The 26,426-nt window shown below is 38.0% G+C and overlaps 3 protein-coding genes across 6 annotated transcripts in view; 1 reads left to right on the top strand and 2 right to left on the bottom strand.

The window, feature by feature from the left end:
• Window positions 1-4,140, bottom strand: part of Nrx-IV (neurexin-4) — a 63,190-nt gene extending 59,050 nt beyond the window's left edge. For 2 of the 4 annotated variants that reach the window (XR_011333202.1, XM_069831492.1), the window contains exon 1: window positions 3,973-4,139. Coding sequence is in view for 3 of the 4 variants with exons in the window: in XM_069831492.1 (XP_069687593.1) it covers window positions 3,973-4,036 (64 nt within the window). In the remaining variant the exon portion in view is untranslated. Of the gene's footprint in view, window positions 1-3,972 lie in introns of all 4 variants that reach the window. The other 2 variants (XM_069831494.1, XM_069831493.1) reach the window with 1 other exon arrangement.
• A 17-nt stretch (window positions 4,141-4,157) lies between these two features.
• Window positions 4,158-5,846, top strand: Uba3 (Ubiquitin-like activating enzyme 3). The gene has a single exon (XM_069831496.1). The coding sequence runs from the start codon at window positions 4,342-4,344 to the stop codon at window positions 5,686-5,688; it is 1,347 nt and encodes a 448-aa protein (XP_069687597.1). The 5' UTR covers window positions 4,158-4,341; the 3' UTR covers window positions 5,689-5,846.
• Window positions 5,847-10,763: 4,917 nt separating this feature from the next.
• On the bottom strand, window positions 10,764-21,917 carry ics (ras suppressor protein 1). The gene is made up of 7 exons (XM_069831497.1): window positions 21,691-21,917; window positions 20,420-20,470; window positions 18,538-18,658; window positions 18,170-18,288; window positions 18,014-18,096; window positions 13,938-14,185; window positions 10,764-12,408 (listed from the first exon to the last, which is right to left on the bottom strand). The coding sequence occupies exons 1-7, from the start codon at window positions 21,833-21,835 to the stop codon at window positions 12,315-12,317; spliced, it is 861 nt and encodes a 286-aa protein (XP_069687598.1). The 5' UTR covers window positions 21,836-21,917; the 3' UTR covers window positions 10,764-12,314.
• Between the last annotated feature and the right edge of the window lie 4,509 nt (window positions 21,918-26,426).

The raw sequence follows: 26,426 nt of genomic DNA, 5'->3' as shown, positions 1-26,426 counted from the left end.
TCTTTCTAATCAAGGATTGGGTACTCTATTTCCTCCATCTTGAAGCAGATATGTTATTAATCTTGCCACCTCTTTGCTGGTTTTCTGATAAATTTTCCACTTGAATTTTATATCTGTATACTTTAAAGGGCAGTCTATTGTCACGCATCCTATCTAGGGGTTCTTTCCACTGCTGTTTGTATTGTTTAATTTACAATGCAATGTTGCTTTTAGTTTATTTGTTATTGGTTATATTGTTATATTATTGATACGTCTGTTATATTGTTATAATATTTCTTTGCAGACAATTCATGATTGATTGACAATAGAGCAATTACCAATAATGTGTGGTCTCCACAAACCCCTAACCTTACACCCTGTGACTACTATTTCTACTGAAGGAAAGAGTATACACAAGAAACTCACACGACTTACTGTCAGGCGACTTGAAAAACAATATGCTACAGAGAATAGCCTCATGACATAACCTGCAATGAATGATGGTAAACTTCCTCTTTAGCAGATGTTAAAAATGTATATAAAAGGAAGGAGAATAATTTCAATACTTTCTTGGATAAATTAAGTCAGTAAAAACTTTGTCACTATGAATAGTCATGATGGACAACTAACAGCATGCAGAAGATATGATCATGCATCCTGCATGTTGTGTCGCAAACCTGATCTCTAATGAACATCCGATATAAGTGTATTTAGGTACATAATATTCATATTTATTATCACCATATGACTTCCATGTAATGGCTTCCCTCACATTTCTGTTATATATGTAATATAATTCTTTGACTACAGGCGTAATTAATTACATCCATCAATGTATATCTACATATTTATAAAAAGTGCCTAGACTAAAATTAAACTCCACTTATTTAATAAAAATATAACCATGAACAACAATGAATTTAGGTTTGGGGCATTAAGGCAATTTCCATTGATGATAAAATGTTGCTGATCTTTCCAACACAGCCTCGGCCTTTCCAAATCTTGGTTGATATGGAAAATGATCTTTGTTTATTCTGCGAACACGGTTGCTCCAATTTTGTGACATAGTAAGGTATCATCTACTAAGTACAGCAGTAGACAAATCCCAGACAGCAGGTCACTATGGTGCCTAAAAATTATGTGGAGTCTGAATTTTTTATGGAATTCAAAATGTTTTAAGACTATGATTTATTTTATGTCGTTATGACTAAAATATGTTAACAAAAGCAATCGTAGAAAGAAGTTCGAGTGTATAATGTGTTTTATTAATTATCTTCTTTGGTAAGGATAAAGACTGCTACTAAAGTACTTAGGTACAAATGGCCCATTGTGCACCACAAACTGGAAACCAACCCAGGAGACTGCAGTGGGTGATCATATATGCGATCATGGCACCACTTATGAGGGAACTAGGCCAAGAGATAATGGGTTAGGGTGGCCAGTTCCTTTCCCCCTCCATTGCATACTTCGCCGACTAGCTACATGTTAAACTAGTCAGACTTCAGATGCATACAATTATTATTGTTCTTCCTCTGACACACATCGTCAAGTGAGATGTACTGCGTGATAACAGATGTACATATCATCTAGAACCTCACTTACAGGACGCATATGAATGAATGAATGAATATAATTTTGAAGCAGTTCAGAACAATGTAATCTCCCTGTATTATCAAAGCTATGTCTACATTTTACCTCTTAGTTTTCCATACATGATTAAATCGTTTAAGTACGCTATATTTTAAATAGGCTAACTGACCTCCATATTTAAGTGATTTAACATTTAGGCTCGTTTCCAAAATCTGGACTCTTTCGGTCTTTCTTTTTCAGGTAAGAATGCTGAATCCAAAGCAATATATAAAAAAACAGGTATTTGCCTTTCATTCCCTGACTTTTTATGCAAGGAGAAGTAGGCATACAACTTTTTTCGTCCAGAGAAAATACTCATCTTTATTAGTTGACTTTTTTTATTTGTTTCCATAATTACTGTACTTTCGAGCAAAAATGATATAGCCTATTTGAGTTAACTTTCGATCTTGCTAATCACAATAATATACGTGAGAAAAAAAAACATAACAATTGAAAATAACCTTAAAATTCCTAGAGAAGAATAAAGAAGTGTATGTAGTATTTGTGGACTTACAAAAGGTCTTTGACAGAGTGGATTGGAATTAACTGATGGACATCCTGAAGAAAACAGGTATGGATTGGAAATATAATCTTTATGTGAAACAACGAATCAAAGTCAGAATAGGAGAATAAATACCAGAAGGAAGTGAAATAGGGAGAGGAGTACGTCAAGGATGCCCTTTATCACCCACCCTGTTCAACATCTACTTGGAGGATTTAGTAAAGAACTGTTTTCAGAACATGGAAGGAGTGATAGTGGGAGGAAGAAGAATAAAGTGCATAAGATTTGCTGCTGATATGGCGTTGTTAGTAGAAGAGATGATACTAAGGGATATGCTACTGGAGCTAAATGACAGCTGTATGGGATGAAGATAAATGCAAATAAGATAAAGACCACGGTCATAGGAAGAAAAATACAGAAGATAAACTTGCGAATCCTAAATGAGGTAGTAGAGCAAGTGGACAGCTTCAAATACTTGGGTGTACTGTAAGCAGTAACATGAGCTGCTGCCAGGAAGTCAAAAGGAGGATAGCAATGGCCAAGGAAGCTTTTAATAGAAAAAGGAGCATCTTCTGCGGACCTCTGCAAAAAGAACTAAGGAAGAGACTAGTGAAATGCTTTGTATGGAGTCTGGCATTGTATGAGGCAGAAACATGGACATTACGAAGTGAAGAGAAGCAAATAGAAAAATGTGAAATGTGGATATGGAGAAGAATGGAACATGTGAAGTGGACAGGCAGAATAAGAAATGAAGCTGTGTTGGAAAGCATGGGTGAAGAAAGAATGATGCTGAAACTGATCAGAAAGAGGAAAAAGAATTGGTTGGGTCACCAGCTGAGAAGCGATCACTGTGGCAGCTATAAATCCACCCAACCCGCGTCATACACCTTCGGTTCTTATATAGACCCTAGGCCCTACTCGACCGATGAACGATGATTTTCGCACACATTTTCACACGAAATCATCACATAACCCAATGATACCAGAATTATGTTGCACTACGTGGGAAAGTAGGTCTACTCCTTTCTTCGGTCCGGGGTAAATGCATTTGTGTAGCTATCTACCAAAAGGCGTAGGCTAAATGCAAGGCATATCAAAAGCATGAACAAACCAAAACTAATGTCGCCGATCCTCTACCCTATGAAAATGCGCTCATTAATTTTTACAGGCATATGTACAGTATATTTGCAAAGTTATACCATCTCGCAGTTTCATTTCATCGTGAAATAACGCAACACAAATCAGACGTTAGGGACTAACGTGTGTGGTGCGTAGCGAGCTCGAACAGACAACCATGCTGTATTTATATTGCAACACCCCAACACCACGAATTCTGCACTTCAATCTTTCAGTGTTATGTACAAAATATGGTGACATTGAGGACGCAACACTAGGAATTGGTCTTGAACCTCTCTGCAAAGTGGAAGCCTAAGATAGAGAAAAGAAAAAAAAGTTCTCTCCTGTAGTACAGTTAACCGGAAGTATTTCCCAAGGAACTAATGTCACATAAAGAAATAAAATAATATAGGCACATGTTTAGGCTACTATTCTGCAGGTCCCATATATACATTCCAGTAGTTAACCTTAAAATACCGAAAATTTGCATGGTACATAAGCCAACAAACGTTACCTTCCACATGCAACTCGCTGAAGACTACTGAAAACTGAATACTAATATTTTGGGCTTTCGTATAACTTGGTTTCAAAGAATTATTTAACGGAAAGACGTTGTTTATAATCACGCCATATTGAATTGGGCTGGGCTCATGAGTCATTCAAGTTTTTCAAATAGTCATTACTTTCGAATCTACGGATAAATCACCAATCACCATAAGTAGGGCTATTGTAAACAAACAACCTACCTGCATTGGCGGTACGAATTCTTAAAATTAATAATAAAAACACAAACAACTTTAGAGCGTCCATGATAACTCGTCACATATTACCAACTGCCGTCATTCACTTCGTCATTCGACACTCCTCACACTACGACGATTCGCAATGATGACAAGTCGAGATCGTCGAGCGGACTGATCGAGATTTTCCAAATTTCGATATTCAATTATTTTGTATATAGTTTCATACGAATGCCGACAGAGGCACCACTTATTATTGTCAAAGTTATCGAACACAAAAACGAAAGTACTTCATTCTGTTGCAATTTGGTTTGCAGCTGTATTTTGACAGAGGTGCAGAATAGTATAAGTAGGACATCAGAATAATTATAAGAGATGGACAAGATGGGTTCCACAGACGGTCCAGATAATTTACAACGTAGATGGTGTCATCTTCGTAAGGTGTTGGAAAGATCCGGTCCATTTTGTCATCCTGACTTCGAACCGTCGCCAGAAAACTTGAGCTTCTTGATGGGATCATGTAAGATCTTGGTTATTGGTGCTGGAGGTTTAGGATGTGAGCTTCTAAAAGATTTAGCGCTTATGGGATTCAAAGACATTCATGTAATTGATATGGACACAATTGAATTATCTAACCTCAATAGGCAATTTCTCTTCAGAAGAAAAGACATTGGTCAATCAAAAGCTGAAGTTGCAGCTAAGTTCATTAACTCAAGAATACCAGGTTGTTATGTGACACCGCATTTTTGTAAGATTCAAGATTTCGACGCCACATTTTACAGCAGTTTCCATCTTGTGGTGTGCGGCCTAGATTCAATCGTGGCACGCCGGTGGATCAACGGTATGTTGTTATCACTGTTGTCATACGACGATGGAGTGCTGGACCAGTCTAGTCTAATACCAATGATAGATGGTGGAACCGAGGGGTTCAAGGGAAATGCTCGCGTTATATTACCGGGAATTACGGCTTGCATAGAATGTACGTTGGATCTCTTTCCACCCCAAGTGACGTTTCCCCTGTGCACGATCGCAAACACACCGCGCCTGCCCGAGCACTGCATCGAGTACGTTAAGGTTATCCAATGGCCGAAGGAGAATCCGTGGGACTCGCCGATTGACGGCGACGATCCGCAGCACATCAACTGGATCTACGAGAAGGCTATGGAAAGGGCGGCTCAGTTTGGGATCCAAGGTACCACATACCGCTTAGTGCAGGGCGTGGTCAAAAACATCATCCCTGCGGTGGCCTCCACCAATGCCGTGGTGGCAGCAGCCTGCGCTACCGAAGTGTTCAAGCTGGCCACTAGCTGCTGCATGCCACTCGACAATTACATGGTGCTCAACGACGTGGACGGCGTGTACACATATACGTACCAAGCAGAACGCCGGGTTGACTGTCTGGCCTGTAGTCAGGTGCCCAAGACCGTGGATGTGCCGGGACCAGATGCCAAGCTGCAAGACCTGATAGCCATCCTGTGTGAGAGTCCTCACTTTCAGATGAAGAGCCCAGGTCTCACTGCCACCGTCAACGGCAAACACCGCACGCTGTACATGCAGACAGTGACCAGCATCGAGGAGCAAACACGTCCCAACCTTAAGAAGACATTGAGCGAGTTGGGTCTGGTGGATGGGGCGCAGGTCATGGTGGCCGACTCCACGTCGCCAAATACCCTGGTCATCATCCTAAAGTTTGGCGAGCCCCCTGATGTCGACATGGAGTGAGCTTACAAAACCACCCACTCTCTTTCTTTATACACTGTATTATCTTCATATAAAATAACTTGACATCAACATGGAGTGAGCTCACAAAACTACAAACTTTCTTTATACACTGTATTATCTTAACTTAAAATAAACTAGTCCCTGTTTTGCCTACCTCATTTTAAGTTCAACTTCCTACACATCCAGCTCCTCATACACAGAGGAAATGTTTATACACAAGTCACAAAAATGTGGAATAATAAAGTGTCGTTTTTAAGCTGCGCAGTAACCTAAGCCAACTGCAATGACAATCAGTCCCCTGCGAAACATAACAGATTACCTGGTGATAAAAACAGGCAGGGTTTGATTTTTTTTTAAATACACTAACAATAGTACTCACAGATTTCAGAGCAGTTCCAGAAAATGTTGCCTGGTTACAACTAGGCATAATTGGGTTCTTGTTGACAAGTAGAAATAATTTGCCAGTTTATACTGAAGTGAAGCAAATGTTCTCTTATCTGAAGTAAAAAATGACTTGCCAGTAACAGTACACAGACTTTCCTACTAAATATGATTGAGATATTATAATACAGATAACTACAGAGACACAGATAGCTACGCCACTGTTTTCTGGTTGAATGGAGAGTCTCCATCACTCTCTTACTTTCAGGCTGTTGTGAAAAACTTACAAGTAATTTGCTTGTAGCTAATAAAAGCAGGACAATTGTGTTCAACAAAAGCTTCTTGTACACTTTTATTTCAATAATTGATTAAAAGCGATCTTACTCGTGTTAATTGTGTAAGCATGTGTGGCTTACAGCTGTTTCTGTGCTTCTTCACAACATCCTCAGAGCTTACTAGATCTCGGCGTCATCTCGAACTTAGCTGCCTGTTGTGCAGCGAAGTTCGAGATGAAAGAAAGTTCGAAAGAAATAACTAGGCCTAAGTTAAAACTGATGACTTTATTGAGGAGATGGTTAGAAGGAAAATATAGGAACATTGTACAGTTAAGATTGTGCCAACTGTAGAAAAACTTAATTCTGATTTGAAAAAATAGTGGGAGTTCAGAATGCAGTAGGGAGTGTAGGCTCTGAGGATGTTGTGAAGAAGCACCGAAACAGCTGTAAGCCGTACATGCTTACACATTTAACACGAGTAAGATCGCCATTTAATCAAGTATTTATATTCCGGTGTTAAAAGTAGTGTACGAAAGACTCAACATGGACTTTTATTTCATTACTTCATATACATTATCAGTTACAAGTGATGTCTGCGTTATTTGTGTTTGTAGTAGATAACCATAGTGGGAGGAGTCACTCTAGTCTGAATCTGTGAGTCAAATTCTGAATCTGTTAGTGGCGTAGTTTCCTGAGCTATTCCCAGGGCTTATAATAAGAGTGTCAATTGGACCAACAGATTGCTAATAAGTTTCAATTTTTAAAACAAGATTCCAGCACAATATTTATTTTTCTATTGACAGTACCTACGAATTGCTCCAAGATACTTAACACACTAGGAGGAACTCTGTGGTTTTCCAATTATAAGTTACTCTCTAGACGCACTTTTTTTCTACTTAAAGCTTAATCATAGGATGAGTTTCCTTATATACTCCCTACTGCATCCTGAACTCCCACTATTTTTTCAAATCAGAATTATTAAGTTTTTCTACAGTTGGCACAATCTTAACTGTACAATGTTCCTGTATTTTCCTTCTAACCATCTCTTCAATAAAGTCATCAGTTTTAACTTAGGCCCTACTTCTTTCTTTCGACTTCCCCTTCGGTGTTAAAATTTGATCTGGCTGATGGTAGACAAAGATGCGGCCCCTTCCTTCAAAATTTCCTTTATCAAGCTGTTTGAAGCCCTGTAGCTTCACTTGACACAATAATGTTATATTTCAATTTAAACTCTCCTTTTTTTTCTTTCAAAAAGTTAGCAACATTATAAACAACTTGATGAGGGTTGTTCTTAACTGGCCTGCCTGGACCACTAGGTTTTCTAGCCACTGTGAACGAGGAGTATCTGAAAAATATAAGGTGCAACTTACTAATACATTGCGTTCGTAGCTTGGCTGGACCGTTCCACGGCATACGTTGTTCTAAAGTTGTTGTTGTTATTTTCTAATGCCAGGCGTTTGACAATAGTCATTTGACCTCTTGCACTCCAATATTTTTCAAAGATATTATCATGGCCAGCCACTGAAGCACAGATTTTGAGGTGTTCCGAATCCATTTCTTGGTTTGAGTTGCACAATGGGCAGTTAGGGGACTGATATATTCCAATTCTATGCAGGTATCTGGCCAAACAATCATGGCCTGTTGCCAATCTAAATGCAGCTACAGACGATTTTCGTGGTAAATCGGGAATTAACTGTGGATTTTGATGCAGAGAGTTCCATTTTTTCCCCTTGAGATTGTGTTATCAAGTTTTGTTTGTTGAAGTCTAAGTATGTAGATTTAATAAATCTTTTCACAGAGTAATACGTAGATTTAGTAACAGGTCTGTAAGTAGCAGTGCTGCCCTTCTTTGCTAAAGCAAAATATAAGGTGCAACTTACTAATTCAGTGCGTTCATAGCTTGGCTGGACCGTTCCGCAGTGTACGTTGTTCTAAAGTGTACTCAACCATTATTAATAGACTATCACCACGAGACAACACCATTTTACTCACAACATGCGCACAGACGTCTTTCCCTCACGATAGATCCAACTCTAGGTGCGCCAATCTTTACCGAGTCCAAGGCCGCTGCAAAATGATCTGGCCGAGCTACAAACGCACTGTACTATGGGAGAAGATAGAAAAAGAATGACACCATTAACCAATCTTCATTCCCATACTCATAGCAAGTGCGATGTTCTACATTGCATTACGTTGTATTGGATGTGATCTAGGTTTGTCTGAGGAAACTATTTCGTGTAGTTAATTTCCAAATAAACTTCATTTTTAAATCCTGATCTGTTTTGAATTGCGTATGTACAGTTTTCGAGTGATTGTGTAATGCAAAAATATGTAAATGTGTAAATAGTAGCTATTTAAATAGGCTATCAATTATTAATTCATGTACTGATCAGAATAAGAGGCGAGTTTTAATATCGGTACAACTATAAAATTCAGCAAAATCATTAAGTTAAAATAATTGCTTAATATAAGAGAAATATTTACAAAAAAATTTCTAGTTACTGTGTATGAGTAAAATTATAAAACTAACTTAGAAAGTACTTAATGAGGGAAAAACCGGCATATGTACCCATTATTTTATTATATTTTATACTGTGTAGTTTTGAATGAACTTAGCAAAATCAGTAAAGTAAAAAAATTTTTAAGGGGAATTTTTTTTTTTTTGGGAAAATTGAGAATTATATCAGTACAATTTATTATAAAACTTAGCAAATCAATAACCTGACTTATGCTTAATTATCAACGCTCATGTCATGATAAAAGAAGGAAATCACAACTAAAAAAGTCATACAGTATAGTATGTACTCTATGTGAGCTGTTGGTGATTATCATCAAACCCACTTGAGGTATGTGGACAAAAGGGAAGAATTGGATCGAAATTGTGTATCATTCCTGGATAGCTCAGTGGTAGAGCATTGGTGTGCTTAGCCAAAGATCTCGAGTTCGATCCCCGGTCCCAGAACATTTATTTCCCTTTAATATTATTCAAACTAGCTTACAAGGAGTTAAATGTGGAAGCCATTTTCAGCAACTAGTGCAGTTCTTTATCTGAAGGTGCAAGAAATATTTGGAAGCAGAAAGTGGTTGCTTTGAGCAATACATTTAAATTTGGTAAGTAGGCCTAATATCATGCTTAATTTATTCAGTAGTTATTAATTTATTATTTCCTAATTTAATAGAATATTATATATATATATGAAATCAGAAGTAAACACTGAAATACTGAAACAATTGTCTTTAGAGACAATTAATATTAGGTACCCTCCACAAAACTGGCTTCATTTATACACTGACGGATCCTTGATCTCCAGAGAACAAGGTGCCGGTGCAGGTGTTATGTGCTGTCTCTTCTCACTTTATAGATCTCTTGGATATGGAACAACAAGTTTTGATGGTGAAATCATTGCAATAAGTGAATGTCTCAGGAATCTATGCCACATCAATAAATTTAGGAATGCAGTTATATTGTCAGACTCCAAAGCAGCTATTCTATCAATAGTCTCTAGACACACACCATCTCAAATAGCAGAAATAAATAAAATGCTCTCTCAACTAATAACACTCAATAAAAGAATTGTATTCCAATGGATACCATCCCATTGTGGAATCCTGGGAAATGAGAATGCGGATGCTTTAGCAAAGAAGGGCAGCACTGCTACTTACAGTCCTGTTACTAAATCTACGTATTCCTCTGTGAAAAGATTGATTAAATCTACATACTTAGACTTCAACAAACAAAATTTGATAACACAATCTCAAGGGAAAAAATGGAACACTCTGCATCATAATCCACAGTTGATTCCCGATTTACCACGCAAATCGTCTGTAGCTGCATTTAGATTGGCAACAGTCCATGACTGTTTGGCCAAGCATCTGCATAGAATTGGAATATATCAGTCTCCTAACTGTACATTGTGCAACTCAAATCAAGAAATTAATTCAGAACATCTCAAAATCTGTGTGTCGGTGGCTAACCATGACAATATCTTTGAAAAATATTGGAGTGCAAGAGGTCAAATGACTTTGTCAAACACCTGGCATTAGAAAACAACAACATATATCACGAGCAGTGACAAGACCATACAGCTGACGACAGACTCCACTTTGCATTGGATCTTCCTGTATTATGTTTGTGCACTATCTCCAGTACGACTACTCATTTGAAGCAATGCAGATTTCATTACTTCAAGCTTAACTTTGTCAGGATTTCTCCGAAGGTCACATCTACTAAATGTTACATGTTAATAAGCTGTGTTACATGTGGGCCTATACACACAGTTCTGTATATTGTCTCCTTTAACCTGCCTTGATTATAAATATCTTGAGAGTGTGCCCATGATTAATAAATAGTTGTTCCTGCGGCCTCAAAGCTTGAGAAGATCATCCTTCGTAAAGGGACAAAAAAAAAATAAAAACCAATTTACCAAGCACATAGATTTACTAATATTAAAATACAACTGTACAAATACATCAGTACAAAAACGTGCAGAAGTGGAGCAGAGCACGAATGCACTCTGCCCCACCTGAAGCCACTTGTGTTAACAATGTAAGGCATTATTAGTGTCATGGAAGACATTTGTATTCGAGACAAAATACAAGACTATATTATGGTGAATGTTTTTATGTCCATGCCTCGTCCATCTTCCGAAAATTAATTTTCATTTATTTTTCATGCCTTTCTGACACAGGTATCTGCACCCTCAGGATTAAATATAATGCATTTATGTATGTAATGCTCTCGAATGAACAACAAAGTTATTCTCTTGCATTAAATATATAACATCCTAATATTTTAGGGAGTATGGACAAAGCATGGACATCTCAAATTCACTGAACCATGACTTATTTTACAAGTTCTTTTTATGATTAGTCGATTCTCAATTGTTTAGTGTCAATGAAATGAAATGGAGAGAGAAAATAAGAAATGAAGTTCCACTATAAAAGTGGGTGAAGAAAGAATAATGCTGAAATTGATCAGGAAGAGAAAAAGAAATTGGCTGGATCACTAGCTCAGAAGAAACTGTCTACTGAAGGATACACTCGAAGGAATGGTAAACGGGAGAAAAGTTTGAGGCAGAAGAAGATATCAGATGATAGGCAACATTAAGATATTTAACTCATACATATATAGAGCCTAAAGGCTGGTTCACAATAAACCAGGAATGGAAACGAGAATAGAAAAATCAAGATGTATAGAAAAATTGTTAGACCTGTATTTAAATATAAGCATTAACACTTAACGAGAAGCTTACCGGGTACGAGAACGTGAAGGTTGGCGAACATTTAACTTTGCCATTCTAGTTTCCAATGACAACCTATTAAATTCATTCTATTGTCATCAAAAAGCTATTTGATCGTCGTATATTTTGCAGCAAGGAGGCTGTGACATAATTTCTTCTTCATCCATTGCTTGTAGCTAATCCAGAAATTCAGTAGAATCACTTTGAATATATGCTATGTGATATGTGACCAGATCACCACGTGAATTGAATTCTTAAATATTCCATGCCATAAATTTTGAAGTTGGTTAATCTGTGTTTATGTTGGCTGGCTTGTACTCATGAGAGAATGCAATGGTCAATTATGCACAAATAACATCAGAATGCGTAATTTCGACTTTACATATCGTTATTGACATATATCTCAATATGCATTGTCCGTTCTTGGTTTATTGTGAATAAAAAATCTTTACATTCACATCCTCCGCTTCCCATTCTCGTCCTGCTTTTCGTTTCCGATTTATCATAGATCAACCTTAAGAGAAAGGCAGAAAATAAGGGAAGATTCGAGAATACTGGGTTTTCAGTGAAAGACCTACCCTTGGGCAGAAAACTATGAATGAATGAAATGAGGACTGATGAGGGTGAAGCAATGAACTTAATTATCGGGAGAAAACCTTCGTCTATAGTTCCTCTCTCACGAGTCAATTCGGCACTTAATAGGACACACACTGCAATCTCAAAGGCATCCTTAGCTCTGTTGGCGAGCTCTGGAGATCTTGCGACTCTTATCATTGGTCTTTGGTGGAGGGGGCCCTCCTGCAGAGACATGGCGGTTGTACACACTGCAACAGACATCACTGATGTTAGTTCTTCAGACAAATTACTGTATCTTCTATCCTTGCTCCCTCACACAGTACTAGCACTTCTCCCACTGTTGGGCAGAACAGACAAGAGACTATTATCTGGACATTATCATGTTTGTGGTACAAGTGCAATATAGACCAAATGCTTCGACTGCAACTCCATAATATACATTTATGCATTGTATACTTTTTAAAACTGCAGTTTAATAAAACCACCACAATGCAAATCAGCGAGAAAATAAACATCCCACAATGAATTTTACGCAACTGATCTTCCAAGTAACACATAGTTTGATAAAACTCCCCATCCCCTTTTTTTACTAATGGAGGATACTTGACTGATCATCCTTCACCCATATGAAGCCAGTCAATTTACCGACATAGTCAATGCCCAGGGTGCACTATAGGAGGCTGGTCTATGCTACACAAGTGATGAAATGATGGAGATTTGTTGGGATGCCACAGGGAAGCCAGAACTCCCAGAGAAAACCTCTATATTACCTAGACCATGGGCTTGCCCAACACAAGTTATAAATCAGGTTATGTCGGGAATCGAATCCAGGTCCACAGGATTCTAAGTCCAGTGCTCTAGCCACTAGATTACCATAGCAACTAGTTTGATAAAATTGACAGTGCTGAATTTATGAAGCTTAAGTCTTCAGTGTTAAGAATAAATGCATATGTCTGCATCTGCTTTTACTGACTGAATAGCGGAATGTGTCCATTTGATTTTACAAATAGAGCAGAACCTCTATTATCCGTCGTAATGAAGGGGATGGGCTGAACAGTTAATCGAAAAAGTCGGATAATCCGTACCATGAGAAATTTTCGTAAATTCCTCCATGGTCTTGTATTTAACATGCTAGATAGTGGATCAGAAGTCTACTAATTTAGGTAAGTCCTGGTTGTCAAAGACGGATTTTTAAGGAAAAGTGTCTGTCTGTGGAAAGATAGGAATAATGGAAGTCTCGTGTTGTAGATTTACATACTTTATACACCCCAATCTCGTATTCTGATGAGAGATGAGTCACAGTTTCTCTTTCCCCAAACTGCTTAATTTTTTTTAGGCCTACACTTTTTTTTTTCGATACTTAGCACAACAAGATTTATTTTGACACCTGTAGAAGAATTTTTATACAGAAGTTATACAATACGACAACTTGAACAGTAGACCATACTGTGTAATAAAGTCTTGTAATAACACTCTAGAAAAATAACGTGCTAATACAATGTACAGTAATATTCCTGCAGAAAAAAAAAACAAGAGAAAGACAGACGGATAATCCAACAATCGGTTAATATTGTGATGGATAATCGGGGTTCTACTGTACATGTTAGCATTTATAAAATATGCCAAACAAAGACAATCCTGTCTGTAATACCATGTTGCTGAAAGCAATGGAAAAACATTCCACGTTTTATAATTAAAATTTAAAAGAATATACGAGTAGTAACAGTGATTTTACAGCAATGTTGTTGCAGAGAACTAATACTGAACTGGTACTCACTACTTGTATGTCTCCGTGCGGATGTAGTCCATGACATGGGACACACCAACCTGCAGCTGATCAGCAATAGGCGTGACCCACGGGTTGTTCTCCATCTTGATGACTGATTTGTTGCTCACCAAATCAAGATTACCGATTTCGGGGGGCAGCACAGTCAGACGGTTGCCCTGGATGTGCAGCTCACGCAGGCGTGCCAGATCACCCACCTCTTTCGGCAGCTCCACCAGGTCATTCTCCCGCAGCACCAGCTATAACAAACATAACCCATGCTGTAAGTGCAACAGATCAACAACTTGAAGCACATTTTTCTATGTGGCAAGACTAGGACATCTTCTGTAGGACTGCCAAGACTATTTTTTTGAAGGCTCCACAACCTAATGCCTTATAAAGATTCACCAAGGGATTATCAGACATTCGCTTTACAACTGAGAGTGTGGAGTGTTGTGAAAGTGGACTTACCTAAACTGTATTTTGCATATCAACTTCCATCTACGTAAAATATCAACAAAATCTGTTGTAATGAAAGAGACAAGCTATCCTCTCCTTATGCGTTTCACTTCTAATTTCAAGAAAAGCTTCACAATGGGCTCTATATACTTTATGGGGTTAGAAGTAAGTTCTACCAGCATTTTGGTTTTATTACTACAATCAGTGAGTGGTAACACACCACCGTTGAAACAAAACATTGTAGAGAACAGTGACAAGTAAGACCAACTTGGTGAATCTGAGAACAACTACAGTTTGACAACTTCAAGTGAAACCCCGCAAAACACGCGAACTTCTGGAATCTCTCTCTTTCTTTCTTCTCTCTCCCTCGCTCCTCGTCATTCAGTCACCAATCACCACGTAAATATCTGTGTGTGTGTGTGTGTGTTTTTTTTTTTTTTTTTTTTTTTTTTCTGAACAACATGCTCCATTACATAAGTAATACTACATGTCTATTTGCGCTTAGAAGATTGCTATTTTCTTACAATCAGAGATGAGACTGAGTGTCATAATTCTATATGGTCTTGATAATTATATTTACTATTGTCCATATTTGTGTTTCCGTATTGCTACACACTTTGTCTACTTTCTAAATCTACCTCTCGTATGAATTTACAATATTCCTTGAAGTATTTGGAAATGAGATCAGGTCTGTTTGGTGGCCACCTTCCTCCTTTGGAATTTATGAGCCTTTCCAATTTGTTTCGGGCAGTGTTGTACTTCGTGCACGCAAGTAAAATATGGTTTACCGTTTCGTCACCGTTATTGCAGCTGCATGTTGAGTATTGTAGAATGTGAAATCTATAATAATATGCATTGATTCTTCCATGACCAGTTAGCATGGTTGTAAGTCCAGCTGAAAGAGGTACGTTCAGTGCTAGTCTCTGTGAAACTTGTGGAAAATATCTTCTTGTTTCCGCTCCGTTACTTGCTTGCTGCCACTGATATTCCCACTTCGCAAGGCTTTCTTCTCTCAGAGTCTTTGTTACGGCACTCATGGGGATCTTGCTGTAATGTATTGTGTCTTCCCTTGTAGCTTTCTTGGCAAGGCGGTCGGCAAGCTCGTTCCCGAATATCCCTATATGAGCCTTAACCCAGCTGAAGGTTATGTTCCAGCCTGTTTCTCTTAAGGAAGTCAGTTTTTTTCTGATGTCTTCTATTAATGGATTGTGATTCCTGCTGTTTTCGAGGGAGTCTAGGGTGATCTTACTGTCTGAATACAGTGATGCAGTCTTAGGGGTGTTGTGCTGTAGTTGTAGATCATTAACTATATGAAGTGCTTTTAGGATTGCGAACTGTTCAGCCTGGTTATTTGAGCATTCCCCATGAAGTCTGAATTTAGATTGTTGTACGAGATCGCCGTCGAAAAATACTGCTACTCCTGAACCTACTCCTTCAGTGGATTTACTTCCGTCAGTGTAGATTTCATAAGCGTAATCTTCATTTAGCTTTGTGTCTGTAACAGCAGGAAAATCTGCTGGATGGGGCCATTCCCTGAGTTCCAAAGGTCTTTCAATGTTACTGTCTAGTAATCCTTTTTTTGTCGTATAGCTTTTAGCTATCTCTTCTAACTTAATGGTTATAGGAGTCAAACCAGTAAGGATGCAAAGGGCCTCAGTTGATGTTGTCCGGAATGCTTTTGCAATCTTTATGTTCATCAGTCTTTGTACTCTTTCGAGTTTCTTCCTGTATGATGTGGTGTTGAGTGCCTCAATCCATACGGGTGCTCCATAAGACAACAGGGGCAAAATCGCTCCTTTATATATTATTCTTAGAGCTCCGTGGGTTAATCCCCAGTCTAATTTTGCGGATTTGGATAGGGCGTTAATCAAAGTCATGGATCTGTCTGTTATATTCTGAATGTGTGCAGTGAAATTGAATTTTTCATCCATAGTGATTCCGAGGTACTCAATTGTCTGTACTTGTTCCAATTCTTTGTTATTGAGGAATATATTGATAGCGGCTTTGTCTCTGCGCCTTCGCCGTGTCACCAGCATGACTTTGGACTTTTCCTCATTAAATCTTATTTTGTTGTTATTAGCCCAGTTTGTGATCTTTTGTAGCTCTGAATTGGCAAAGTTTTCAGTTTCCAGCACGCTTGAACCCTTTGTTATTATCAGCAAATCGTCTGCAAACGCAATAGCTTTACTGTGACTGGAGTATTGGAGATTAAGTACGGAATTATACTGAATGTTCCAAAATCCAGGTCTGCAACAGGATCCTTGAGGACAGCCTTTTGTCACATGTTTTTCCACTGCAATGTTATTTACCGAAATAAATGCACTTCTCTGGCTGAAGTAGCTTTTGGTGAGGTTGTACAGATTAGCCGGACAGTCAAATTCTCTCAGCACTTTCAAAATGCTCGGCCACCATGCGGCATCGAAAGCTCCTTGGACATCGAGACTCACTAAGATGATGTATTGACCATTGCTCATACTCTCTTTCACATACTCCTTTACCGCTATCGTGGCATCTACTGTACTTTTATATGGCGTGAAACCATACTGACCGTCATTGAGTAGACCTTTGGAATACAAATGATGCATTATTCTATCAATTAGGAGTTTTTCCAGTACTTTTCCTCCCGTATTCAATAGGCTTATAGGGCGAAATTTCGTCACTTCTGAGGTACCTTCTTTCCCTGGCTTCACAGTGGGAACTAATTTTGCCCTCTTCCAGTTTTTTGGAAAGCTGCCACTTTTTAAACAGGCATTATAAACGGCTGTGAAGTATCTTGGGAACAGTTCAAAGACTTGAAGCAATATATTACTAGTTAAACCATCTTCTCCTGGTGCTTTCCGAGTGTCCATCCTTACTAAGATTAATTTTATTTCCTGTTGAGTGAAGTCTCTGTCATTCTGAGTTTCTATCGATCCATTGCTTTCCTCCCTGATTTTTCTGTGGTATTCGGAATCTTCTTCCTCGTCGTCTTCTGGAACAAAGTGTTCTATCATGTAGTGTAGAGTTTCCTCCATAGTCGACGTTACAGAACCATCGGACCTCCTTAAAGTAGTTAAAGGTTGTATTTTTCTTATCTTTCCAGACGACATGCGGGACACTGCGTTCCAAGGATTGTTTGTTGGTGTTAAGGTACAATATTGTTTCCAGGAGCGCATCTTTTCTCTGTGTCTGTGTGTGTGTGTGTGTTTTGGGGGGTGGGGGCATTGCGACCAATAGAAGAACCACTCTCCAGTATTACCACAATAACGGATTCTTCATTTCTGCCTCGACTGTCGGCTAGGAAGATTCCATTATGCTAGCATTGCAGGCAACTAGTCAACCTTTTAATGCTTTTTGTTAGAAGGTTTGACAAACTGTGAGTGGACCTGCAAGTACAGTGCATAGTGCTTTCTCACTTGCTCCTCCCCAAGACAGCCAGCGCTCACGTAGTAACTCGGTCAGGGTTTCAGTTCGATTTGTCAATCTATATATCTCCAACTCTGGACTCACTTGTTTACTATGGGGCATAATTTTAATTGTCTAGAATAAAAGCATATACATTTAATTTCAGTCATAAGAGGAAGTCTTTTCTACAATGACTAATACTGTTTTCACCTCAGTGTATTTTGTCACCTAATCCTGGTACTCACGATCTGCAGATTCTTCAGATGCCCCACCTCTGAAGGCAGGTACTCGAAATCATTGTCCCCGAGGTACAAGGCACGCAGAGTCTCTGCAACACAGCGATATATTCATCAGTCCTAGCCAGCAAAGGAATCATACCAAAACACAGTTATTGGACTCACCCATCATGAAGAAATTTCCGGGCAAGGTGCTCTCGTCCAGGTTGTTGTACGTCAGATCCAACACCTCCAGCACTGGAAATGCACCAAAGCCACGTGGCAGTACAGCCAGGCGATTCATCCTGCATCACAAATTGTCATGAGCAATTCCACCTCTTCGAGAAATCTTATGCTTCATCTCAACACAAAATAATAAACTGTTCTGCTCAATAAAATAAGCAAGCCCTTCTCTCCAAAGTCTGCTCTTATTTTGGCTGAATTTTCTATCATGATTAATGAAGGCAGTAGGTACAGTTGCCAGCGGACATGCTCACCATGTAACTGCTGTTGTATTAAAAGAATTATTTGCTATTTCACCGAATTCTACTCACCCAATGTTGAGAATGCGCAGCTTCGGCATGGATGATAGTGACGTAGGCAGCTCTTCAATCTGGTTATTAAAGAGGTTCAGAATCTCCAAGTTGATCAGATTGGCCAGGCCAGGTGGTACCACTAAAAACAACCATAACAAAACCCTCTAATGTGACATATCTACAAATTTATATACTTAACTATTAAGATTCCACTCTTTATATATTTACTTATATTTAAATTGTTAGTTTTGTAAGTATAACCATTTTATAATACATGTTCAAACACTGGCATCATTCTGAAAAGCATTTATAACACTTCCTCAGCACAATGCACTTGACAAGCCTCAAATGTCGACCCCAATGGGCTTGCAAATGGCAGTGACTTATTCTTTTAAAAGTTCGTGAAAGACTGCACATTTCGAACACAGTGGATGATATTAAGTAATACTGTAATTGGAGCAACTATGTCAGCAGGATGGATAAGGTTTGTTTCTCATATCTATCATCTCCTTATGCAGAATGCATTAACTAAGAGTCTGGGAAGAGCCAGGCAGATTGGAAAGATCAGGAGCATCTTTAGATTAATAGAAACAGTTCTTAATAATCCTAATGTAAATTCGTTCACGATAATGAAATATTCCACATTCCGCAGTCTTTAAAGTAGCCTAGCTCATGTGTTCACATATTCGTTATTCCTGAACATCATTCAACTTAATTTTATTCCAATTAGCGCGCAATGAAATTTATAGCAGATTAGTAGGATCACAATCCAAGTCTTTGGAATATTCCGTGGTTTCCACATTAAACCACGCACATGTAGCTCAGTTGGCAGACTCGCTGGCATGCTAATCCGGAGCTCCACTTGAGCTTGATTGGATCCCCATTTGGTCTGATTGGTTGGTTTTTTCCGAGGTTTTCCCCAGCAGTCGGGTAGATGCCAGGTGGTCTATGGCGAGTCCTCGATCTCATCTCCGTAAAAAATTATAATCTTACAAAATTTTAACTTGTTTCACATCTTAAAGCTTCAATGCAAATGTAAGATCTATGGAATATAATAAATGAAATGAAAAAAAAAAAAAAAACATAAAACATGCACTGTGTAAGACTCCAATTCGCAACCATACCATTATTGGTTTCACTACCTACTTAGGTGAGTTGTAAGTAGTAGTAGTAGTAGTAGTAGTAGTAGTAGTGGTAGTGGTAGTGGTAGTGGTAGTGGTCGTGGTGGTGGTGGTGGTGGTGGTGGTGGTGGTAGTGGTAGTGGTAGTGGTAGTGGTAGTAGTAGTAGTAGTAGTAGTAGTAGTAGTAGTAGTAGTGGTAGTAGTAGTGGTAGTAGTAGTGGTGGTGGTAGTGGTGGTAGATTTAGATTTTAGATTTAGATTTATTTATTTAACCTGGTAGAGATAAGGCCGTCAGGCCTTCTCTGCCCCTCTACCAGGGTGGTAGTGGTAGTGGTAGTGGTGGTGGTGGTAGTGGTAGTGGTAGTGGTACTGGTCGTGGTGGTGGTGGTGGTAGTGGTGGTAGTGGTGGTGGTGGTAGTGGTAGTGGTAGTAGTAGTAGTAGTAGTAGTAGTAGTAGTAGTAGTAGTAGTAGTAGTAGTAGTAGTAGTCGTCGTCGTCGTCGTCGTCATCATCATCGTCACCACCACCACCACCACCACCACAACAACAAGAACAATAGCGCAGATTGGTTGATATTCAATATTAATTTACTGTTCAGACACTCTATTGCCAGGTTTTATATTTCAGGTCAGATTATGGGCACTGTGTTTACGGAATTAACAACTAATGGCCGGAATTGCATAACTTCGTATAATGAAGACGCAAGTTAATCACCTAGTATAATGCAATGTTCAAATGAAATTTATATTCACTAACATGATAGTTGTTCATAAGCTCACCTTGAATCTTGTTGTGACTCAGGGTAAGTCTCGTTATGTTCAGCATATTAACTGCAACAAAAAGACGAAACAAACACACATATATAGTATGTATGTATGTATGTATGTATGTATGTATGTATGTATGATACATCCCACTATGACAAAAACGAACAGACATTTGAGATAAGAAACTAGTGCTGAAGTAGTTTCGGTGATTTCGGAAGTGAATTGTAAGGTGTATAAGTGGAGTACAAAGGGAACTACCTCAGCGCTAGTTTAGCAGTAAGTTTTAACTAACTTTAGTCCAGATAACATTCCTCACCACTGAAAATGAAGGCTTCCAAAATCTTGAATACTGCGCTAAGACCCTCCTTTTGATCAATCCTACAGGGAAAATATTGAACTTAAACTTCCAAAAAATCAATATTGCTATTGTATTATAAGGACATTTCTTTTAAAATCTACACGAGTTTTTCAAATTCAACTTAGCCCACACTTCTGTTATGACTACAATTCAGAGGATGGAAATTACATCGAAACTAGTCAATCTGGTAAAATAACATCACAATTTAAATATTAGCACAGTGAAGTTATGTAATTTAAATGACTTAATAGTTCATCAGTTATGATCTGGTAGCCTCGTAAATTTATCTTACAGTAATAAGTAGACTAATAGCCTACAATATAGGCCTACCGAAGCATTAGGCCTAATTACAGAATTTAATTTCTTTCATGCAAGCACATATTCTCGAGCTCTGCGAATCCGCCCTAATCTATTTAGACCTAAACTAGTGTAGTTCAAGTTATACTGATTCCTATAATGTTTGTGTCGTATATTCTTGGAAAATGAAATACGTAAGTTATATCGAAACATTTTCTTTTAGCATACAATTTTCCAGGACAATAATTAAAAGATACCATAATGTTACTATACTGGTATTTGTTATTGCAAAACCTACAATTATCCAACTAAATCTATAGTTATTTTAATGTACGACTCTTAGCACCAAGTAGTGAAATGTAAATAATTCAAGGTAAGCCTATCCATTTTTCTTCTATAAAATAAACTTTGACAGTGGGAATATTATAACCACATTTGCAAACACTGAAACAATTTAACATCATATTGTTTCATTGCATATAACATATTATAGGCTAAATATCAAATCTGAAGACTACAGAACATGCATAGAACCACGCCCCCTCAATCACTCGCGGGAGGAGGCAGTCAAACAAGTTACCAAATTTGGTCACAGAACACTTTTACCTGACATCATGAGTATACTCACATAATCCTGGCATTTCTTCGAACGATGCTATCCCTTTATCGGCCAAATCCAGCTCTGGATTCTGGATTTCTTTAGCTTCATCGATAACTTTCTTGGCTTTTGACATCTTCGCATTCGGAATACACGATACTGGGGCTTGATTCATGATTGCGCGCGCAGATGTTAAATAGACCGAATAAAAGCGCGGGCAATGCAACTTGTGGGGCTGACGAAAGAGAAATGTAAATTTTTCTTCGCACACACTAGATGGCAGTGAAGTAAATGACTCAATCTCGATTATCTGCAAGTGCGAGAATATCGAACATGTTTCAGTTGGTCGATTGTTTGTAAGTAGATCATTCAACTGCCATCTAGTGTTGAGTAGCAAAGTTAAAATAAATTGAATAATTTCAAGGAAAAATTGTTCCGGGACCAGGTATCGATCCCAAGACCCTTCGCTTAGCGCACGAATGCTCTGCAGACTGAGCTACCCCAGGAACTATATCTGACACCGTCACGGTGTCCCAGGATCGATACCCGGCCCCAGAACAATTTTTCCTTGAAATTATTCAAACCTGCTTTGCAGGGAGCTACTACCTGAAAGCCAGATTTGCTTAAAATAAATTGCTACCGGTATATAAAAAAATTTTCATCATCTACAGCTCAAACTACCGGTACTACCTCAACAAATCATTGTGAAATATGGACATGGGTCCACATGCGCCTTAATGACAAAGTACAATATGTAGAACCAACACAGGTGCTGATTATATCATTACAAAATTTATCCCATTGTAACTCTATGAAGACTTCTGTATTCATTCATTCATCCAGTGTTCTGCTTCATTCCAAATCCAGCTTTCTCCAATCTTTCTTATTTTCTGCCTTCCTCTTTGTCTCCACATATGATCCTCAGTCTTCTTTTCTTCTCTCTGTTGGGTTGCTTCATAAAGTGTCCTTTCCCAGCATCCCCCTCCTGGACATTCGAATGGGGAATAGTTTACGTCTGAAAAGACTCATCATGCCATGTTTGCAGTTTCTCTTGGGAAAGGTAAATGCGGTAGCTTCCCGTTGCTTTTCGCACATCACTCTCTCTTTCGCACCTTAAAAGATCTCAGGGTGCCCCAGCATGGAGGTGAGGAGAGTGAATTTGACTAATTAAGCCTTCCAGACTTCACCAAAATTTACCTCAAGAGTTAAATATCAGTTTTATCAGGGTTTTTCACTCAATCAGAGACGGAGAAATCCAAATTATATAAGAAAGTCATATTTATAATCTCTACTAAATCATTCAAATTCTCTCATGAATAATCTATAACCATCAAATATGTAATTCTATAGACATCTTTCCTGAAAAAAATATATATATATGGCAATGCTCGAATTACCTCAGTTTCACTTTTATCAACCAAACATATCCTCCAGGAATCATCTCATATTCCTGCAATTCTTATAGATACAGTATCAGATTTTCACGGACACAGCATCTAAATGCAACATTTTTACATTGCACTAAGAACATTCACTGATCATTCCCAATTATTCTAAGCTTCTTATCAATTATCACTCTACTTCTCAAATTGAATAAGAATTTTGTAATCAGACCAACGAATCAATAATATCGGACAAAATCTCTTACACTACACCTCATAAGATTTTTGTATTATTCAACGACTTCCTAATAAAAATTTACCCTGGCATGATCTCTTATGAAATGTGGTAATGGTAAGCTTAGCATACTTAACATGCTTCTAAGAAAATTATGGCACATTCAGTTACAATCTCTTTAGTTTAATTGATTAATTAGTTATTTTCCTAAAATGTGGAAATTTGCCGAAATCAGGCTATTGTGTTTCATAAACCCAGTAAATATTAACATTAATGTTCTAGCTATTAGCCCAATAAGTCTGCTTCCTATGTTATCAAAAGTTTTCGAGAAAGTCATCCAATCTCGCATGTCCACATTTATACATCACAATACTCCAATCTATCTATTTGTTTTTCGTCCCAAGTAGACTATTTTATTAATCACCAGTTGCCATGGATTACTCAATCATTCAAGAGTTTGAAAGAAAGCAGTATACCACAACAGTTTTCCTAGATATCACTAAAACATTCGATAGAGTATGGCAAGATAGATTACTTGTAAAATTACATGAAATTGGTCTTCCTCACTATTTCATACACATTATTAAGAGCTTTCTAATAGATCACCAATTCAAAGACAAAGAGCTGTGGAAGTTCCACAAGGATTGTATTGGTATTATTCTTGTTCAATATTTTCACATATTCTCTTCAAGTTTTATTACCCATTTGTATATCTCTGTGTATTGATAGTGTTCTAGGTCAGATCTGCGCTTTGCTATTAGCACGGTATCCAAGCATCATTAACTAAACTGTTTCAATGATTTTTAACATGGCACTTATCATCACTTAATACAGAACAAGTAAGATTGAGGCTAAAATCTTCTCCTTACAACCATATCATAACCTCCCTCCATTGTAACTTCTAAATGAAAATGTTATATGGATACCTTCTAATGGGACAGTCAAATATCTTCATTTCATATACGATACAAAGATAACTTGTAATGCCACACGACAATAGAATGGTTTTCCAAGCCCAAGCAAAAATCTCTAAACAGAAATCGCTCTTTAATAGCAAATACATTTCTGACCAGAGTAAACGTGTGACTGTTGACGGTTTCAATGTCATGTTTTTCCCCCTCTATGATATAACAAAAGTGCCTTTGTATTGGTACATAAACGCATGGTAAGGATATATTGAGATAATATTGCTTAAAGTAAAACACTGCACTAAGAGAAGAAACAATAACTTTCTTCTGCTAAATTTTGAAATATTCGAAAACGATTGTCTTCAAAAGCATGTGGTATTTTGAAATGACTATTCTTTTATTAAAGCATATTAATAAGATAATTATGTTTGACACACATGAACTTGAATGTTTTCCTTTACTATTTTCTGGATAAAAATTTGAATTGGCCAGACATGTGGGATGACTGGTAACAATTATTTTATTTCTTTGAAACAATTGCTAAGTGAAGAAGACAGAGAAGGCCAATTTTTTTTTTATCTTATGAACTACTTTAAACGTAATTTGAAGGCAAGAAATTGAAAAAAGTAAACAAACATACAAAAATGGAAAATTATAGTATTATACTGTATATTTAATTCCTCAAATTCCTTTAAACCAATTAAAAAAATAAAGGAAAGTAAACTGAAAAATTTTTTGGTTTCTAAAAATTCCCACATGTCCTGGAATTGTGATCCTGCAATTCACTGTAACTTATTGCAGCAATAAAATGTACAAGCACAGAACGGTGGCATTTCTACGCCTCTTGAAAGGTCTATGTATCAATACCACAACCATACAAAAAACTGAATTTTAGAAAAATTGTGACTTGTGGGGTTTCTGCAATTCACGATTGAAATAAGTCATAAGTTACAATGGTAACTGAAGACGTAGAACAACAAGATAAGGAAAAATAGCATTAAATAGGCGGTCTCCATTATAAGTCTTACGTGAGTTACAGCTGCAACTTGGCAACAATAAGTAAAAGAGAAGTGCCAGTACCTTACTTACTTTCTCCGTAAGAACTGTTTATTGATTCCAAAATTTAACTGCTTTTTGCGGACTATCCCTATATGGTTGTTTCCATCTTTCCTCTGTCAAGCTGACAATATGATAGGTCATTACTTAGAAATTTTACTTAATATTTCTCTTAGTGATTGCAGTTGGATTCAGGCTTCTCTACCTATTAAATTTGATGGGTTAGGTATTACAAAATTGAGTGATATTTGTACGCCGGCATTTTTAGCTTCTGCACATGGGGTTTTGGACCGAACCAAATCTATTTTTCCCTCTTACAGTGATTCGATTCAGATCCCTTTTGTGCAGGAGGCTTTAGTTCGATGGGGTGAGGTTTCCAATAACTCTGATCCTCCGTCTTTTCCAGCGGTTCAAAAGAATTGGGATGAAATACTAATCTCTCTTGTTAAGGAGTTCCTTCAGTCATCTTTTTCTTCAGATACAGATCGTGCTCGTTTTTTAGCTCTCCAACAAAATATTTCAGGATCTTGGCTTCATGCAATTCCTTCCCCTAACATCGGTACCCTTATGGATACCAGATCCTTTAAAGTTTTCGTGGCTTTACACCTCGGTTGCAAAATCTGTCACATTCATAAATGTATCTGTGGCAATATTGTAGGTTCTTATGGCCACCATGCCTTAAGTTGTGTCATGAGTAAGGGGAGTCTCTCTCGTCATTCATCGCTCAATGACATCATTAAAAGAGCATTAACATCCTCAGGGATTCCATCCATCTTAGAACCTTCCGGGATCAGCCGTTCAGACGGCAAGAGACCCGATGATCTGACTCTAGTCCCGTGGTGTGTAGGCAAATCCTTAATTTGGGATTCCACATGTGTGGATACACTAGTCCCTTCTCATCTGTCTTCAACCTCTAAGACACCAGGATCTGCAGCAGAAAGTGCCGCTATCAGTAAACACCATAAATATAAACATCTTGCACATAATTATATTTTTGTCCCTTTTGCGGTTGAAACGTTTGGATCATGGTGTAGTGAAGCCAAAGCTCTCATCTCCACCATAGGCAGAAGTTTAGTGCAGCTTTCTGGGGACCCTCGAAGCAGTCAATATCTACGTCAGTGCATTGGTATCGCCATTCAGTGCAGTAATGCTACAAGTATTCTTGCATCCTCCCCCGAGTCCTCT

Source organism: Periplaneta americana, chromosome 7, assembly GCF_040183065.1.
Source record: "Periplaneta americana isolate PAMFEO1 chromosome 7, P.americana_PAMFEO1_priV1, whole genome shotgun sequence".
NCBI lineage: Eukaryota > Metazoa > Arthropoda > Insecta > Blattodea > Blattidae > Periplaneta > Periplaneta americana.
This window is presented reverse-complemented; position numbering and strand designations above follow the sequence as displayed.